This window comes from Poromitra crassiceps (genome assembly GCF_964638095.1).
Source record: "Poromitra crassiceps genome assembly, chromosome: 3".
Classification (NCBI taxonomy): domain Eukaryota; kingdom Metazoa; phylum Chordata; class Actinopteri; order Beryciformes; family Melamphaidae; genus Poromitra; species Poromitra crassiceps.
Genome location: NC_139625.1, coordinates 51,667,942 through 51,687,140, shown reverse-complemented (window position 1 = coordinate 51,687,140; position 19,199 = coordinate 51,667,942). Strand labels below are relative to the sequence as shown.

The window sequence follows — 19,199 nt, the reverse complement described above, 5'->3', positions numbered from 1 at the left end:
GTTTCTCTGTCACAAGCTTCATCAGTGTGTACTTCTAATAGTTAAACCAGTGGTTCTCTAACCGTTTCACATCAAGGGCCCCTAAACTGACACAAATTAGACCATGGACCCCCATTTGATAAGACTGTCCCAGGGTCCCCCATCTGATAAAGCTTTTGTGAACCCTCCCACTCCTGCCCCTGTCTTGCCAGAGCCTGTGTTTGTGTTGTTAGGCTGATTGGGTGCACCTGGGTGTGGTGCGCTCATTGGGCTCAAGACCTTCAGACCATTCAGTCTCCCTCCTCACTGATGCACCTTTTGTTCTGTTCGTTGAATGTAGTTTAGTTTGTGTTGTCTAGTTATTTCCCCTTAGTTTTAGTTCACAAATTGTTTTAACTTTTACTTTGGTGTATTGACTCCCATAATTTGTTACTTCATTGAGCCGGGTTGTAACCTGCTACATCCATATGAGTCATGACAGGGCCAGGAGAGTGGGAGAGTCATGACACTGTTTACAGAAGTGTATGAAACCCAAGACCAAAATAGTCATACAGTATGATCTGTTGTGGTTGGAATTGTAGTGAAAATAAATGATTACCCTTTTTCCTAGGAACCCCCCTCAAGGACCCTCGGGGGTTTCCAGACTCCACTCTGAGAACCACTGGGTTTTTTTTTTGCTACTGCACTGATGAAGGGTTGAAAGCCCGAAACGTTTGCTGCAGGCAATAATAAAAAAGTTAACTTGGAGTGCGATCCTCTTCTCTTTTTATCTTGACATTCATTGTGGATTCAGCACCCAGTTATTTGTTCAGTTGAGTTGAGCGCGTTTTTCGTTTTATTTTTGAACCACTGGGTTATACCACTGAAATGTTATTTTATATACTGCCTTACCAGTCCAGGGTATCGTGGGTCATTATTTTTTTTACAAAGCTTTCCATTTTGTGGAAAATGAAGGCCTAAATGGCAGTAAAAAGTCTGAAAATAGATTCCCAGAGGTCATATATATTTTCTTTATTTTAGCAATAATCTAATATTTTACTGGCTGGTTGCCACAAAATAAGCATACTGGTTATCAGCAGGGGTTTGCAAGTGTTGTTTGTTCAGACTGATATGCTAGTTCACACAGATATGCTGGTTCAGACTCCTGACTGGATATGTCCCATAGGCCCTTTTGACAGCAACCGTTTTGAGTTGGTAAAGCAGGAGTAACCAAAAACAATGACGGCCCTGGCACTGGAAAACCTAAATGGAATAGAACCATCATTAATGGGCGGCTGTAGCTCAGGAGGTAGAGCAGGTCATCCACTAATTGCTTTGGATAAAAGAGGTCGGTTGTTCAATCCCCGCCTCCTCCAGTCTGCATGTCCAAGTGTCCTTGGCCTTGGCCCTTGTGCAAGATACTGAACCCCAAATTGCACCCGATGGCTGTGCCAGCACCCTGCATGGTAGCTTGCCTCCATCCATCGGTGTATGAATGTGTGTGTGAATAGGTCGTCTCGCAAGCGAGACTAGTGAATGGGTGAATGTACCTGCTCATTGTAAAGCGCTTTGGATAAAAGCACTATATAAAATGCAGGCCATAATGGTATTGGTTAGGGGTACTTCCTGCTTTACCACCACAAAACAGTTGTGAAATGGGTCTGAGGCTGTTCATGTTGCTCTGCAGCTCATGTAAGACTAGTTGTCCTGCTGCTGACTGTTGGGTTGCTGGTCTGTGGTCAGTCACTGCCCAATGTTTCTACTGCAAGGTACTGAGCATCTTTATTCAGTAGAGGATTGGGTAAATTAAGTAGGTAGACTGTCTGCATTCATTTATTTATTTATTTATTTGTTTGTTTATTTATTTTTTAGCTAGAAGAGAGGCATGATCCATTAACAAGAGGTGGCTGCTGTCATGTCTCTCCAAGCCAACAGGGGGCAGAAGCCAAGAAGAGAGGACAACATTGAGCTGGATAACCTTGGTGGTTCCTTCCAGTGCTAAAGGCGGGCCTAGTGAAGGAGCCTGGGCAGGAGCCCAGGGGAACAGAGAGTAGGATCTCCAAGGAGCTCATCTCACTTCCAGATGGGTTGCTCAGAGCAGTTTCCTTTAAGTCAGACTGAAATAACAGCAGGTAACAGGATAATTTAATTAAAATGAAGTCAGGACATTTTGCTGTAATAAACAGTCCTTGTCAAACTGAGAGTCTCTTGAGTCACAGTGTAGCAAATACAGATATTAACAAAAACCTATGACAGAAGTAGTGTTTTATAAATTGCTGATAATTGTTTTGAGATTGTCATTTCAGTTTGACTTAAAAATACTTTTTTTATTCAGTTTATCAGTTTTGAAAGAGACACAAGAAGAGGCACACATTTACATTAATCAGGGTCCAATTCAGAAACTGAAGAAAACAAAAACGGGAAACTATTAAATACTAATCTCTAATATAAAGAAATAAAAACAAAAAGTACAGAACAAAACAAAGATGGCAACAGTGACCTTGGTAGACCGTGACCTCCATGTCAGTCCTAAGGAAATTATTTTTGCAGCATCTGCAAGTAATAACCTAAGTCGTTTTAGAAATGTAGTCATTTTGCTTGGCTGCCGAATTGAAATATTTTTCTATATTGTCACTGTTGGTGAAAATCTCATAACTCAGTTTGGTGATTTTCCTGTTTTGCACGCTAATTCCTAGGGTGGAGACGATGCGCCATGGGCGCACTTTTATTTTGGGTTTGACCAAACTCATGCCAACTCATGCGTGCTTAGCATGCCTCGTGCAGCTGTGTCCTTTCTGCGGTCTTCTTCATGGGCAGCAGAACACAAACGGTACCCAGACTTTTCCAAACCTTGGCTTCTTTCTTTTCTTGCAGCAGCAAGTTCCTTGAGGTGGTCTGGAAGTGGCTCCAGAGTGCAGTTGTCTCCCAATGGGCGCCGGATCTTCTGTCCTGTTGTGTTCTGGAAGTAGCTCGAGCTGGCCCAGCAGGGAAGGGTTTATGACAGGGATGGGCAACTTTGATGATAGAGAGGGCCACACAAAAAATTCCTCGCTACCAGAGGGCCAGATTGTGACTGTGCACTTCCACCAGTAGCCTTACCAGTAGGACTGGTCATCAAAGTTTATTATACCAACATTTATATTTTTCATATTCAAATTTAGTAATTCTTCCTTCAGATGACACCAGAAACTTTGCTCTAGCTTTAAAACAGCCCGCTACAGCAATCACCCAAATAAGTCATATTAATCAGATTAGTAATGTTGCATGTGCAATGTGCATTCTGGATATAGTTTGTTACAATAGCGTTAGCTCAAATGCTAACGTTAAACAGTATGTGGATGGACATTAATGCTAACGCCATTAGCACCATGTTCTGTGATGTACAGTAAAATAAAAACACAGATTTGGGTGGTTTAACCTAACCTAACCAAAAACGTAAAATAAAATAAAAAAGAGAGAAAAAAAGAAAAGGAAATTGACCCAGGGGCCGCATGCGGCCCGCGGGCCACCAGTTGCCCACCCCAGGTTTATGACATCACCGATCACATCACATTTTTCTATGATTCATGATCATTATGTCACTGATGATTGTGTTTGTGGGGGTTTGTGTGACATGAGTGAGACGATACGCCTCGCATTGGTTAATTTGAAAAGGTCACGTCGGTTAGAAATGTCCCACCCCCTAAAGTCCATTTTAACACTTTTGGAGTTAAATTAACACAGACAAAAACAAAAACATCAGCAGTAGACATTCAGTGTCTTACTTACACTTTGAAGGACACAACTGTTGAAAGACACAGTAGCTGATGCAGTGGTTGAACCTGTGATTTGAGTCACGGGACAGACATTAGGCCACCCTGCTGCCACCCACACTTGACAGAAGAATCTGCCAAGTGGGATGAGTTATGTTCATACAGACAGGTGGCACTGCTGAACCTTAGTTGTTTCATGTCACTTTGTCTCAAACGCAAAATGTAGATGCCAATCTAAAAGACAAAGGCTGTCTACGTTGAAGGAAGCACTCAGGATAAATCAAAGCTTTATATTTCCAGAACAACTATTAAATTACGTGAGCCACGTGATGATTATCTCAAATAGTGTAGAATTTCTAAGGCCATCCTTTATCACCTGGGGCCTGACTGAGAACCCTACATCTGCTGATAAACTGGCTTGATGGTCATCCACACCGTGTCTGGAAGGAAGCAAGATGAACGACTGGATAGAGAAAAAGCAGTGAGGGGAAATGGGCAGCTGGCATCCTATGGTGGGCGAGAAGAGAGACAGTGAAAATGAATTTGCCTTGTAAATTTGCTGAACAGTGGATGAGACGATTCGGAGAGATCCGACACAGAAGCTATCTCTCCCAACACACACTGATTATTTCATAAGTGCCTAGTAACCACCAGACCAGGACATACCTGTCAAACCTGGGCTTTGAAAAGAAGGGTTTTTCCGGGACCCCCACCCGACCATTACGAAAGGGATTACACTACATTATGAAATTATGATGACATTATGATTACATTATGAAAGGGATTTCCTCTCTCGGTTCCAGAGATCTACATGCTTGACATCTTCTCCCCCTCCACCCTAAACCTTGCAAAAACGCATGGATGGTTCACAACATACTTCAGGAATGGATTGTCTCCCAAGTGTCTAAATAGCTATTCGGCTTTTTTCCTGATCAGGGATGGACTGGGAAAATGGCCCTGGACTTTATGAGGGCATTTACACCTGGCACTAACATGCATTTTCTGTGATCAGATTGCAGTCGGATAGTGCTTGACCACATTAACTTGATTGCATTTACACCTGGTATTAATATGTCTCCGGTGTCCAGATAGAGATCCGATTGCGATCTGTTCATGCAAGCTCCATAGAGTAGAGTGGCAGAAGAACAGCGGTGACTGCTGTTGTTCAGAGGACGCATTGCATTTACACTTGTGTTCAATGTGGTCAGAATGCGTCCCTGACCACCTCCGGAGGTGGTTTGGCCGATCAGATCGCAATCCGTTCTCAAAGTGTCTTGGGGGCGTTCACACCTGTGCTTTCAAGTGGTCTATTCAGGGGTCTGACATGAATCTGGTGTGGAAAAATGAAAGAAGAAAAAACGTGAATTCGCTATATGCCAGGCAGCATGTGTTTTATTGGTGACATCACTGATGACATGATCCATCATCTGGCTGCCGGCCACTGATGATGATGTCATTTGTCCTCAGGGTTGTGAGTCTTCTTCTTCTAATGGCTTTCCTGGCAGACTGGATGCCTTGCGGCACATTGCTGCCTCTCACAGTTAGATGGTCTCAGACTAGACCTGGTTCTTCTTCTTCTTCTTCTTTCAAGTTTCTGGTGTTTCTCACACCTCCTCAATCTTGGCTGTTGCGCCTCGTCTTATGTTCCTCCGCTCCTCATCCCTCCTGTGCAACGCGCCTTCACCTTCGTGAAGAGTCCTCCGTTAATAGATCTTTCAGCCCAGGGGCGGAAGCCATCATCTGGCTTATGATCTCCTCCGATCGCCTCAGTGATATTTTACGTTTTTTAGGCCTTCACATTCACACAGCCTTCTTCTTCTTCGGTGTTTTATGGCAGTTGGCATCCTTTATGTTGCATTACCGCCTCGTTCTGGATTTATCCATCCACTCTTTCCCTAAACTTTGTCCTTCTGGTCCTCTTAGGTCTCTTCTCCATTCACAGAGCCATCAGGTTGTGAGTCAGTCAGCCTTAGTGATGTCACTCGAGCAATTGTGATGTCATCAGTGATATCATCAGTCAGTGATGACATCATTCACAGTTGTTCTCAGGGTTGTCAGCCATCTTCAGACAGAGCCAGATGTAGGCCGGCAGCCAGCTCCCTGGAAAAAAAGAGCGCCCATAGGGGCCGCTACGGCAATGTTTTACATTTGAAATGGACATAACTCGCAGACCATTGCTCAACATGGCTTTCACGTATTTTGAGAACTGTTCGTCCGATCGACTTCAAACTTGGGGTGCGCTGCTGTGGACTCGACAGAGTGCAGTGCTGAATTTCGGCACGAGTTTGGTCACACCATCATCTCCAGAGTCTCCACCCTAGAAACGAGTATGCGAAGCTCACTCATTTCTAGTCTTTGCCATTTCCATTTTTAGCACTTTAATTTGGTAACTTTCAAATATTTCAATTAATCAACACCACAATACATTCTATTAAACTGTAATGTTGTCTAATAACAAACTATAAACAATTAAAAGGTGGAGTGAAGGAGTGGATATATTTCATTTTTAAGAAGTAATAGTTGCAGATCTATTAGGGAAACATCCAGGTTAGAGCCTTTAATATCACTGCTGGGTTCAGACAGTGGTGCCAGATGGGCTAGACAAACTCTTAAGGCTACCTCTGACGCACACATGCACGCACACCTACACACGTGCACACGCATGCATGCTTACACACACAAACACGCACGCACGCACGCACGCACACACACACACACACACACATACACACACACACACACACACACACACACACACACACACACACACACACACACACACACACACACACACACACAGACACACACACACACACATACACACACACACACACACACACACACACACACACACACACACACACACACATTCCCCGGTTTCTCAGGTAATAAACTATGGGATAAATGTAGGTAATATCTTAGTTTATATCCATCTGCCCATTGGTGGACCAAAGGTCACAGGTGCTCTTTTGTTGTTTTTTGCTTGGCTTTTAATTAAAAATACATTTCCTCCACTAAGACCCCTTTAGTGTACTGGATGTCTGGGGAAAATGCCTTTTCACAGACCTTATACTATTGCATTAAAATATTCATATTTTATCTGCGTGTCTGTCAGTCTGCCCCAAGTGTGTGTACGTACACACACACACACACACACACACACACACACACACACACACACACACACACACACACACACACACACACACACACACACACACACACACACACACACACACACACACACACACACACACACACACACACACACAGCAGCAGCCCTCTGGCAGGTCTGTGTCATCAGAGGCGGTTGAAGGAGGATGACTGACAGGCTGCTCAGTGATTTGCATGGCTCCGCTATTTAAAAGGGGGCGTGGGGACATGATTCTCCACACAGATGAATGGATTCCTCTCTAAGCACAGATGCTCTGTGAACTGTCTGCTTCTGCTACATTTGACATCTATTATGTCTTTTAGGTAACCGCTATAGTTTTGATCGTTTTTGACTAAAGAATTTGTTGATTAGACACTTTTATTTGGATTTGGTTGATCTGAAGATGCTCGCTGGGATCCATTTGTTCCAGAATACACAGTCCTTTGGTTTGTATCTTCTCTAAGGACAGAGAAACATAGTTAGTTAGTTAGTTAGATAGATAGATAGATAGATAGATAGATAGATAGATAGATAGATAGATAAATAGATAGATAGATAGATAGATAGATAGATAGATAGATAGATAGATAGATAGATAGATAGATAGATAGATAGATAGATAGATAGATAGAGACAGAAATCCCTTTGATATGGAGGCATGAGGGCCAGTTGGCATCTGGACCAAAGAGGCTGTTTGTGATTGGCTGTGATGTCACCGCTGACATTTGTGCTGCTCCTGCTCCTGGGGTTAAGGGTCATTGACACGACCACGGACACATGGCGACACTGCACAGGTACTATTTTATTCTATTCTATTCTATCTCTCCAAAGCCCATCCTCTATTCACTAGCTGAGCTCAGCTGAACACGCCTGTTCTTAAGTTAATGATTGTTTGAATGAATGGTTTATGGTTTCATCTAAATGAGTAAAAGCCGGCAAAGCCCTCCGGCTAAAATTCTTTTGGATAATTCCAACTGTGTGACACTGCTTACAGTAGTGTGGGAGTGTTTGTGTGTGCTGCTAGGTGTGTACAGTAGTGTGGGAGTGTTGGTGTGTGCTGCTAGGCGTGCATCATTAGCTCAAATTAAACAAGTTCAACGCCCACAAACTAGTACAGACATTGGATTTGTTTCCACAACAGATTCCACAAATGCTAATCTGTTCAGGGAGCATATTTCTATGTCGTCTCAATGACGACATATAAATATGCTCCCACATAGATAAAATATGTACCTCCTGGCATTCCCACATAGATAAGAGACGTACTATCTATGTGGGAAACTGTTATTCTCTAACATAATTTCTCATCCCCAAAGGGTGGATTTCTTTATAACACTCAATCAACCCCCTACTGTAGCTCCACCATCACCCAAGGCTTTTTCTCACACACCAGGGGCTTCAGAGACTTGGGGGTAGCAATAGCATTACTTAGTTTATAGCATAGCAATTTCTATATAAAATTGCTTTATCTTCCTATTGTCTGCAGATCGGCTGCCTCTGGATCTTCTGTCTTTTGTCCTGGAGCGGGACACCTCCAAACTCGTGCCAGGGGTGCATATGATGCAGGCTGGAGGGGTGAGGGGCGTCCACTTCTCCAGCCCTCACTCTTCCCTGAGCTTCCCCTCCTCCCAGCTGCTGGCCAATTGTGACCTCTTCCCCCAAGACTTCTCTATTGTTGTGACGCTCAAGGTTTCTCACATTGCACCCAAGGTAAGTAAGCAATACATCATCATGAAGGTAAGCAATACATCATCATGAAACGCCTCAATGTTTAGGATGACGGCAGCGGCTCATGGATACAACGCCCAACTTTGTCTGTTTGTCTTCCAGCGAAATGAATACATCTTTGCTGTGGTGGGGGAGAGAAAAGAAGAGAACAGGACTGTGGAGGAGGAGAATGACAGAGGAACAAATTTAGAAAGCAACAAAGAGAGGCATGTAAACGGAGAAGGTCGGGATGCAGGGAGAGAGGAGGAGAGGCGGGTCAAGAGGGATGAGGATCGAGGACGTGTCCTCCTGGGGCTGAGGTTGGTGAGAAACCGTCTGCACTTTCTCTTCAAAGATCACGGAGGGGTCACGGAGTACTGGGTGTTCCGAGGCACGCGATTGGCCGATAACCAATGGCATACCCTTGTCATGGCCGTTACTGGCGGCCACGCCCGGCTCACAGTGGACTGCAGCTCCCCACTGGAAATGTGAGTTGTCTCTGTCTTTATCCATCCTCTCCCTGTTTTCTGCCTGCCACTCTTTCTTTCATTCACACTGTCTCTGCCACCGTCCTCTCTTCCTGTTCCCTCCTGAATCCCTTGAGGGCTAGTAGATCCTTCATCGCAACATGATGGCACAGCTCCAAAATCTGCTCACGCCCTATAGGCATATCATATTGGCTTGACAGTATGTGATAGATGGTTTTAGTGGTATGGTGGAATCTCCCTCTGGCGCACAGAAGGGAGGAATATCAGCAACCATACACCACATATACAGTTCAGACAATTCCTCAGTGTTCTGTTTCAGACCTAAAAATAGAAGAAGAATGGAGCCTGCTGATTGATGCTTTTAATTCATTTAGAGAAGTAAAACTCACCTCAGCCATTTGATTTAATTATATTATTATTATTATGTTTGGCAAACAGGGTTCCCTCAAGGTCTTTCCCCTCTGACCTCAACATTCAGGGATCAAGGTTCCACATTGGCAATCGAGGGAGATGGAAAGGCCTGTTTTCAGTAAGGCGTATTTTTTCCCCATCAGAAAATAATCAGAATTGAGATGCCAAACCACTTGATTAAGTCATATATTTATCTCTAAAAGGGTGCAATCTTTGTAAATGTCCTCCTTATCCACTGCCCTCTGTGCAGGGGTTGCTGCGACAGCTGGTTCTGGTGCCGGGTGTGGATGCCACCACTCAGATCTGCCCCTCTTCCTACCCAAACCTAGCAGCTCTGTCAGTACCGCCACTTCTCCTAGACCTGCCTGCCGTGGAGAAAGAGGCCCTGAGCTATATGCCTTCATATGGTAACGCATACATACACTTAATTTTAAAGACATAATGATACAGTGCGATAGATAGAGCACATGGCGTTTTTTGTCTCTCTCTGGCTGTCTGTCTGTCTGTCTCTTTCCCGGCTTATTTGACCGTCTTCCTGTCTTTGTCACTGTCAGAAGCAGAGGTGCGAGTATCAGTGGGGTTAGAACGGTTTTGTACAGAGCTGCTACGAGGCCAGCTGTGGTTCAATCCGCTCAGGAAAGGCCTCTACCTCTGCGACGGTGCAGTGTGGATCCCTGTGCTAGAGGGTGAGAACCAACCATCTACGCAAGAGTTGCTATGCAGCATAGCTAAAATATGACAAAATTCTCACTTCTCCATCTCCCTTCTTCTCCTCAGAACATAAACGTCTGGACTATGTCTTGGAGCATCAGGTCCTCACCACCACCTCAGAGACGTATGATGTAGAGGTATCTTATATTTGTTATGTGTATATCTATGTTTAATAGCATCCTCAATACCCCTGGCTGTATTGTCAATAAACCTAAAGTTGCACTAGGCCACTTCGAATGTTGGCAGCTCCAATTGGCAAGAAGTGACTGAGCGAGAAGTAGCCTAACTGTTTGAAATTTGAACTTCAATACCCAGAAATCATGCAATGTAATGTTAGTCAACTGCACACAGCATGCACATGCTATCTGTGGGCTGCGATTGCTTTATAACCTACCAAAGGAAATCAAAGGGAAGAGAGAGGCAAAATATCTAATGTTGGTGGGAACAGCTCTCTGTATGGAGTGCTTCCTCATTGCTGTTGATAAATTATTTATTTATTTATCATTTATTTAACAGGGACAATGCAGTTCACATAGTCACATACGTTCATTTCAACAAGTCAAAAGAAAAAAGTATCTGATGCGATGCATAGCCTACAGAGCGTATAGCAGAAGCTAGTTCCCAGCTCCTGTCCCTGGCCAGATGTTATCAAGGCACCCTAAAATGTTAAACAGATAAATTCATGTACTATAAAACAAACACAATAGTTACTCAGTCATAATATATAAAAAGGAGACGAATCAGTATTGCATGCAGACAGAACAAAAGCACATATAAACAATAGAGAAAGCATGCTAGCAAAGAAAAAACCCCACCTACAATAACGCACATACATAACTAGAGGTGCATACAGCTCTGACTATTCTTCAGCCAGTCTTTAGCCTTTTTATTAAATATATTAAGATTGAGAGTCTGCTTCAGCTCGGTGGGCATAGCATTCCACATATGAGAGCCCTCAATGAAGAACGCAGTCTGCCAAAAGGAGGTGTGCAGTTTCACACGCTACGCTACGGTGGCGCAGTTGGTAGCGCTGTCGCCTCACAGCTAGAAGGTCCTGAATTCGATTCTCGCCTGGGACGCTGTGGGCGCTGGAGTTGTGACCCTGACCCCCCCATATCTTCAGTGCCTACTGCCCAGGTGGGCTATCTCGTCGAAAGGGCCTTTCTGTGTGAAGTTTGCATGTTCTCCCCGTACCCCCCAGGGGGTTCCTCCGTACATAACCCCCCACTAAAAACATGCAGAAGATCGTCATCCGACCAGTGATGACAACATCTGAAGTTGGTCCAATGATGGTCCAATGATGGTCCCCGGGCGCTGGAAAGAAAAAAGCGACCACTGCTCCTGGCCTGCCCCCTGGAGGAAAGGACAAGCCTGGATGGGTCAAATGCAGAGGACATATTTCACCGGCCACCGTCAGCATGAGTGTGTGTTGTGGCCGCATGCATGTGTTGTAGTGTTCGTGTGACAATAAAGACGGGCTTCCGTCTGAAATCGTGTGGGTTTTTTTTAAATCGTGTTTTTTTAGCCGCGCCCCTAGTGGCTCTAGTGGCACTATGTTTTTTAATAGATTTGCATAGAACCTCGGGAGCCAAATTATGCAGACATTTAAAAACTAGTTTAAGAGAAGAACATTTTAAGAAGTTATCAAAACTGAGCAGGTTATACTGCTTCAGTATATGGCAGTGATGCCAGCACATAGGTTTTTTTGCCATTATTCTTTAGAGCATGCTTATATAAAGAGGCAACCAGTTGAATCACAGTCAGAGGGGCCTGGCTCCACACTGTGACTCCACACTGATTTTTAAATCATTTTAACATGTTTGTCAAACTTAAATCTGGAATCTAAAACAACACCTAAAAATGTAGACTCATTTACCAGTTAGATTTCCTGTCCCTGTATTGATACTCTGAGCTGTTCCAGGTGTTTTCTGATGGAGAAGTACATGAGAGGTTTGATTCTTTATTTCCCATGGGCACAGGAATGGTCATAACCTACATGGGAATTTTCATTTGGCAAATGGGATGAATCAGGGTCATTCTGGTGACTCAGTGGCTGAGGCACATACAGTACCATGTGCCTGCAAAGTCCTGGCTTTAAATCCAGCCTGGGACCTTTGTGAAATGTCATTCTTCTGTCTCTCATCATTTCTGTCTGCCACTATCTAACAAAGCAGAAATTCATGCACAAATGACATCCACATCTTAACTCAAATCAACTCTCAATAACTGTCTGCAAAACGGATTACAGTTTTCGGATATGTGTGAGATCATGTGCAAAACAAATCAGCATTATTAATTGAATGGGTGTAAAAATACAATGAAAAACTATATCATCACATTTTCTCCATACGGTCTACAGGTGTTCCAGGTACCTGGCATGGGTCTGATGGCTGCAATGGCTCATCGGTCATCAGCCTCTGGGTCTGCTGTGTATCTGTGGAGCCGCACAGGCTTCCAGGTCTACCAGAACATCAGCACCTACGGAGCCCTGGCTTGGAGACACTTCAGCATGGGAAAGAAGGTACCAAGAGGTGGAAGAGATGGGTGGGTGGGATAGAGTGACATACGCCTCAAGGCAGCACATACAGTACAGGTACACACAGTCAGAAACTGTGTGGAGAGCTTTGAATGTGCACTCACACACTTTTAATCCCCCTATGAATTCTTAACTCATATTACCTCTGTTTTGTTGTTCTGATCCAGATGTTTCTAGTGGTGTCTAACTCTGTTTTGTTGTTTTGATCCAGACGTTTCTAGTGGTGTCTAACTCTGGCGGAGGGCCAGAAGGGCACACTGAGGAAGAGACAGAGGCAGAGTTCTCCGTGATTTACAAGTGGAGCAAAAGAAGGAAACGGTTCGTGCGATACCAGACCCTGCAGACCCACTGTGCGCGGGACTGGGAGGCCTTTCGCATCCATCGACACACCTATCTCGCTGTTGCCAATCACAGACAAGGTTCAAATCAAATTGACTTCTCACAGCTCTTCTACAATTTATTGACAAATAAATGCCCATGAAGTGACTCATTGTTAACCTCGGAATTCCTGAAATTCCTTACCTATGATCTGTCTGTTATTCTCTGTCTTTCTGGTTTGTTTTTCAGGCAATAATAATCACAGCATAGATAGTGTGGTGTACAAGTGGAACAAATTGACAAAGTCTTTTGAGGTCCACCAGACGCTACGGACCTCAGGAGCCTACGACTGGGAGTTCTTCACCGTCGGACCGTACCATTTCCTGGTGGTTGCGAACGCCTTTGACGGAGTGACCACTCGTGTTGACTCTGTCATCTACGTGTGGGTCAACGGGAGCTTTGAAGTGTTTCAGACAATTAAGGTATGCAGTGAACATAAAATATAGAGAATAGGTCTAGGCCCTAATGGTTATATTGGTCCTGAGGAAATGGTGGCATGTTGTATCTCTTGGTAGAAAGAAAAGGGAATTTGACATCGCTACCATCACTGAAAAATAGAAGATTTGAAAAGTTTATGGGTGTGGGTGTGGATTAGTGGCGCTTTAATGTTGTATTTTGCTGCGTGATTTCCATACCATTCATGTGCTTACGAGCTGGGCTTCGGTTTCCTCTGATAAGATCTATATCTTTGAGCTGAGTATGAAAAACCATCTTGTCTGTGCACAAAGAAGGAAGGGAATACAAACAGGGAAAGATAAAAGGATAATGAAAACGATGGAGAGAGAGACACACAGAGAGAGAGAGAGAGAGAGAGAGAGAGAGAGAGAGAGGGGGAGAGAGGAACGGGTGTGTTCATGGATTTAAGACAGGCCAAAAATAGAGTGTGTTTAGCCATGATTTGCTTGAGAGATAGGGCTTTGACATGTAACTGATAGTGAATCATATATTTGAATCTAGCCACATTTGAGGTGAGTGTGTTGACACATTGATAGTCACATGAGAAACCACAGAGGGATCTGTGATTTAGGGGAACTCCACAGCTGGATGTGAGGCTCACATCATGAACACCTTGAGGCTGGTGGAAATTAATCATCAGAAACCATCTAGAAATGATTGAAACTGTGAATTTTGACAGTTATTTTACACGTATTGCTCTATGTTATACTTTCTCAGTCGTCTTTCAAGCAAGTTATTCACAATTTACACCATCACACCTCCCCCCCTCCTCCTTCTCTGCCTCTCTCTATCTCTCTATCTCTCTATCTATCTAGACATACTGTGCCACAGACTGGGAAATGTTCCGGATTGGCAACAGAGTCTTCTTGGTTGTTGCCAACGGACACAGACTCCATGGTAACGGGTCTAGTCGATACGCCATCAACTCCACTATCTATGAACTGGACATGAACGGACAGCTGTTCGTCCGCTTCCAGGATATTGTCACCTACAGGTACAAATGTACAAACCCCACGTATGCATGCACACACCCGGTATAATAACAGGGTTTATACAACAGTTAGTTCCGGCCGGGCAATTTGATTGGACAAGAGGGATCCTACCAGTGCCGATATTTCATGATAACGCACTGGCGCTTCACTGTGTGTAGATCACTCCGCTTAAAAGCTGCTCTAATCAACAAAACGCTTCACAGCTGTAGAGTAGACAGTAGTAAAGTAGACAGCCTGCAGTTAATTAGGCTGATTAGGCTACATTTTCGGCAAAGCAGAAAGCTGAGGGAACTATTTTTGTTGGCGGAGGAATAAATAGAGAAATCATATATTTTCTCAGCTTTTTGTCATTTTTTTAATCAGCTTTGTTTAATAGAACTGTTGTATAAAAGCAATATCACACTCGAGGTCGTGCTGTTGTTGTCTAATATCGTCACTGCTGTGATTATCTTCGGCACTCGGCCTGCGGCCTCGTGCCTAAGACCGAATCACAGCAGTGCCGATATTAGCCAACAACAGCACTCCCTCTCGTGTGATATTGCTTAAATATATGCAGGAATCCTGAAGTTAAATTCAATACCTTTTAAGACCTTTCCAATATATTTTAATGCCACAAGTTTCATCACGATACGATATTATATAAATTATTTGGACAACAATACGATATTTGCTGATATCACGAAATCTTCCACAATATATTGATTAACACAATCAGCACAATAGCTACAAAATGTAATACCAAATGGTGAAGGGCCTTAATTTTCTCTAAAATGATTTATCAACCTTAATACTTTTAAAAGACCCTGTGGATACCCTGAATAATAATAATAACAATAACAATAATAATAATAATAATAATAATAAAAATACTAATAATACTAATAATAATAACACTAATAATAACAATAATTGATTGCATTTTATATAGCTGCTGTCTGCATACTCAAAGTGCTTATAATCGCAGTATAATTACCCAGTTCCTGTTTGTTTCCTGATATTTCATCCTCTCCTCATATTCTTTTCTCCCTCCAGTGCAGTGGACTGGGAGTTCTTCAGCCTCGGGGAGGAGCATTTCCTGGTTGTTGCCAACTCCTTCGATGGAGATTCCTACTCTCTCAACAGCATTCTCTACAGGTACTCAACCTTTCAACAGCACGCCTCCCGCGCCCAGTAAAAGTGGCATAATTCATCCTGATTGCCTGTAACTTGGTGGTACTTGTCATAAAATCATTTTAGGGACATACACAGAGAGTGTAGTAATGTAGATTTATATTGACTCGTGAAAACATACCACCATTCAAAATTGACATTGTGTGGATCCACCGGGAAAAGGCCCACAGCCAATTTTGTGTCTCTCTCGTACCGTCAAGCCCGTCTTTTATTGTCACACGAACACCACAATACATGCATGCGTACATGCATACATGTCTCAACCCATATCGGTAGTTTCAGGGACGTGCAGAGAACATTAGAGGGGCAGGGGCTTAAATTCATAAAAGGGCACTACAGGCGGCGGAAATTTGAGGCAATTTGAAGGCCAATTTAGGGGTATAACTCATTTTAAATATTCCAATTTTAACCAGATTTAGAGGAATATCTCATTTTAGGATGAGACTTTGACAAACATACATACCTGATTCACGTTGACTGACTGATATATCTGTCAGACTGTGTGCGCCTGTGCTGCTGCTGTCCGTCTGCATGGTTGCTCTGGCTGAGTGGAGTGCGCACTGCTGGAGTGGGTGGGGACGGGCCACATGCGTTTTTGGGTTGGTGCCTTCAGGGGCGGTTTAGAAAAACACTGCTCCATGCAGAGGCCTATTACAAATGGTGCATTCAAGGCCAAGAGAGCTCGGAAAAGGCATTTCTCTTTGAATGCTGCCTTCAGTGATGGCATGGAAAGGGCAATTTCCATACAAAGCACCATTAGAAATGCATTCATGGTCAGGAAAGGGCACTTTTTATTTTATTTTTTCATGTGTCTGAGTTGTTTGTTTTGTTCATGTGTTGTTGGAATGAAAATGAAAAATGTATTATAATTTAAAAGAAAAAGAAAAAAAAGGGCACTTTTTACAGACTGAAAAAAAGGCAGGGGCTCAAGCCCCCTTTCATGTCTATGTGTGCACGTGCCTGGGTAGTTTATGTAAGAAATACGAAGCTAGCTTTGACTGTTGATTGACACAAGTTTGACTCCTTTGTCTGTTTTCAGGTGGCAGGGATATGAAGGCTTCGTTCCTGTTCATTGGCTCCCAACGATTGGGTGCAGTGACTGGGAGTTTTTCAGCTCTAAAGGAGAGTCTTACCTGATCTACTCTAGTGCCAGAGCACCTCTCTCCAAAGTGTTCAGGCTGAAAACACACTAGGCTAAAAAAAAGAAGAAGCGTGTGAACACATGTGAAAAGAGAGAGAGAGAAGAGAGAGTGAGAGAGAGAGAGAGAGAGAGAGAGAGAGAGTGTGTGTGTGTGTGTGTGTGTGTGTGTGTGTGTGTGTGTGTGAGAGAGAGAGAGAGAGAGAGAGGGTGTATGAGAGAGAGTGGGTGTATGTGCATTTTTGTGTTTGTGTTTTGAGTAGGCGATATGCCTGTGCGTGTGTGTGAATACCTATGTGAGAAGATGCTTGCATGAAATACGTCAAATGAGAGACTGTTTGTTTGTTTGTGTGTGTGTGTGTGTGTGTATGTGTGTGTGTGTGTGTGTGTGAGAGAGAGAGAGTGTGAGTGTGTGTGTGTGTGTGTGTGTGTGTGTGTGTGTGTGTGTGTGTGTGTGTGTAACTGTGCCTTTAGCATAGTACCTGTTCACAGTTTTGGGGTCAACCTCAGCCTAGCTCTACAGTTACACCACAATGGCCTAATCTGTCTGTGGCTACCAACTAATGTACCTCAATTCAACACAAATAGCCTATAGCGTAAACGTTGGGTTTTTCTGTGACAATATAATGGGCATTAGTGTCCCTCATCTTTTCAGATGAATACACCTTAAGATAGCTTCTGTAAGAATACACCTTTCTGTGAGAGCATTTAACAGTTAGAATATTTCACATTTTGTTCATGAATAGGTAATGCTATTATTTTCACCTAAAAAGAAAACATACTTTTCTTTTTTGCCTGTGACATGACTGCATGCATTATATTAATCAAAATGTGTCAGTAAATTATTGAAATTAAAATAAACAAGACTGTTAAGAAGTTTATAATGTGCATGAACTGTTTGTAAATATGTGTACAGCCAAGTAAATGAAAATACATTCACTTATTTGATGATTCTAGAGCAGGGATGGGCAAATATATACCAATACTGTGCCAAGATTACGCAGGTTTTCATTCCAACCAAAGACTACACCAGGTGATGTGACTGCAAATGAAGTACTGTGATTTTTCTGATTAACAGTTATATCACAACTGTAGCTACTAGCATCATAGTGTGTAGTCTCTGATGTGTGTAGCCTCTATTTAGCAGTAAATCACTAGTGTAGTCTCTTTTAGCAGCTAAACACCTACCTAGTGTGTCTCTTAACAACCTTATTTCAGTGGTTCTCAAACTTTTTCCACATCAAGGACCCCTAAACCGACCCAAATTAGACCCCCATTTGATAAGATTTTGTCCCAGGGTCCCCCCATCTGATAAGATTTTAACATTTGTGACGACCCTCCCGCTCTCCTAGCCCTGTCTTGTAGGAGCCTGGTGTTGGTTGTAAGGCTGATTGGGTGCACCTGAGCCCGGTGCACAAAGACCATTCAGTCTGTCTCCCTCCTCACTGATGCACCCTTTGTCCTGTTTTGTTTGTTTAATGTAGTTTGTGTTGTATAGTTATTTTCACTTAGTTTTAGTTAATAAATTGTTTTAACTTTTATTTTGGTATGACTCCCCTCATTTCTTACTTCCTTGAGCTAGGTTGCATAACATATGAGGGGAATAATTTGTTATCTAAAACTGGGGGGAAATAACTAGACAACACAAAATTAAACAAAAGAACAGAACAAGAGGTGCATTGGTAAGGAAGGAGAGAGACTGAATGGTCTGAAGGCCGGGCACCGGGCCCAGGTGCACCCAATCAGCCTAACGACCCTAACACCAGGCTCCTGCAAGACAGACAGGACAAGGAGAGTGGGATGGTTATCACACTTTTAGATGTTTTATTACAGAAAGTGTAAAAACCATGTCAAAATAGTCATACATTATGTCATTAATTGTGTTATTCATGGTTGGACTTCAAGGTCAACAAATTCAAATAATAGTAATCAAACTTAGACAACAAATATAAATCAATAAAATAAGTAAATAAAAAGTAGATAAAGTAAACTCAATCAATTTCTATAGGGAGGGGAGGCTGGCCAGCGAGACTAATAAATATCATGTGACAGTGTCAGTGTGTCTCCTGTCTGAGACAGGCTGAGACATATTTAGCTGCAGTAGAGGTGTTACTACAAGTGCCACGATCCTCTTGTAACTTCGAACAAAATACTTGTGGGAAATGTAGTTTTTACTGCCATGAAACATGCAGGAAACAAATGGATTTGGGTGTGACACTACACGTACCACAATGCACCACTCTACCTTCTGCATGGAAGAAACATGGCTGCGTACTGTTCATCAACGGTATTTTTATTTACGTTTAGTCTATTACCTTTTATAAGACAGAGAAAGGGAGGACACGCTT

The 19,199-nt window shown here is 43.1% G+C and overlaps 1 protein-coding gene across 1 annotated transcript; it reads left to right on the top strand.

Moving 5' to 3' along the window:
- The first annotated feature begins 7,557 nt into the window (after positions 1-7,557).
- On the top strand, positions 7,558-17,036 carry tspeara (thrombospondin-type laminin G domain and EAR repeats a). Its single transcript, XM_083633471.1, has 13 exons — positions 7,558-7,658; positions 8,351-8,574; positions 8,695-9,059; positions 9,498-9,588; positions 9,721-9,877; positions 10,025-10,156; positions 10,248-10,318; positions 12,541-12,702; positions 12,929-13,136; positions 13,285-13,517; positions 14,367-14,545; positions 15,576-15,677; positions 16,753-17,036. Exons 1-13 carry the CDS (start codon positions 7,574-7,576, stop codon positions 16,904-16,906), a joined length of 2,163 nt encoding a protein of 720 aa, XP_083489597.1. The 5' UTR covers positions 7,558-7,573; the 3' UTR covers positions 16,907-17,036.
- Positions 17,037-19,199: the final 2,163 nt, after the last annotated feature.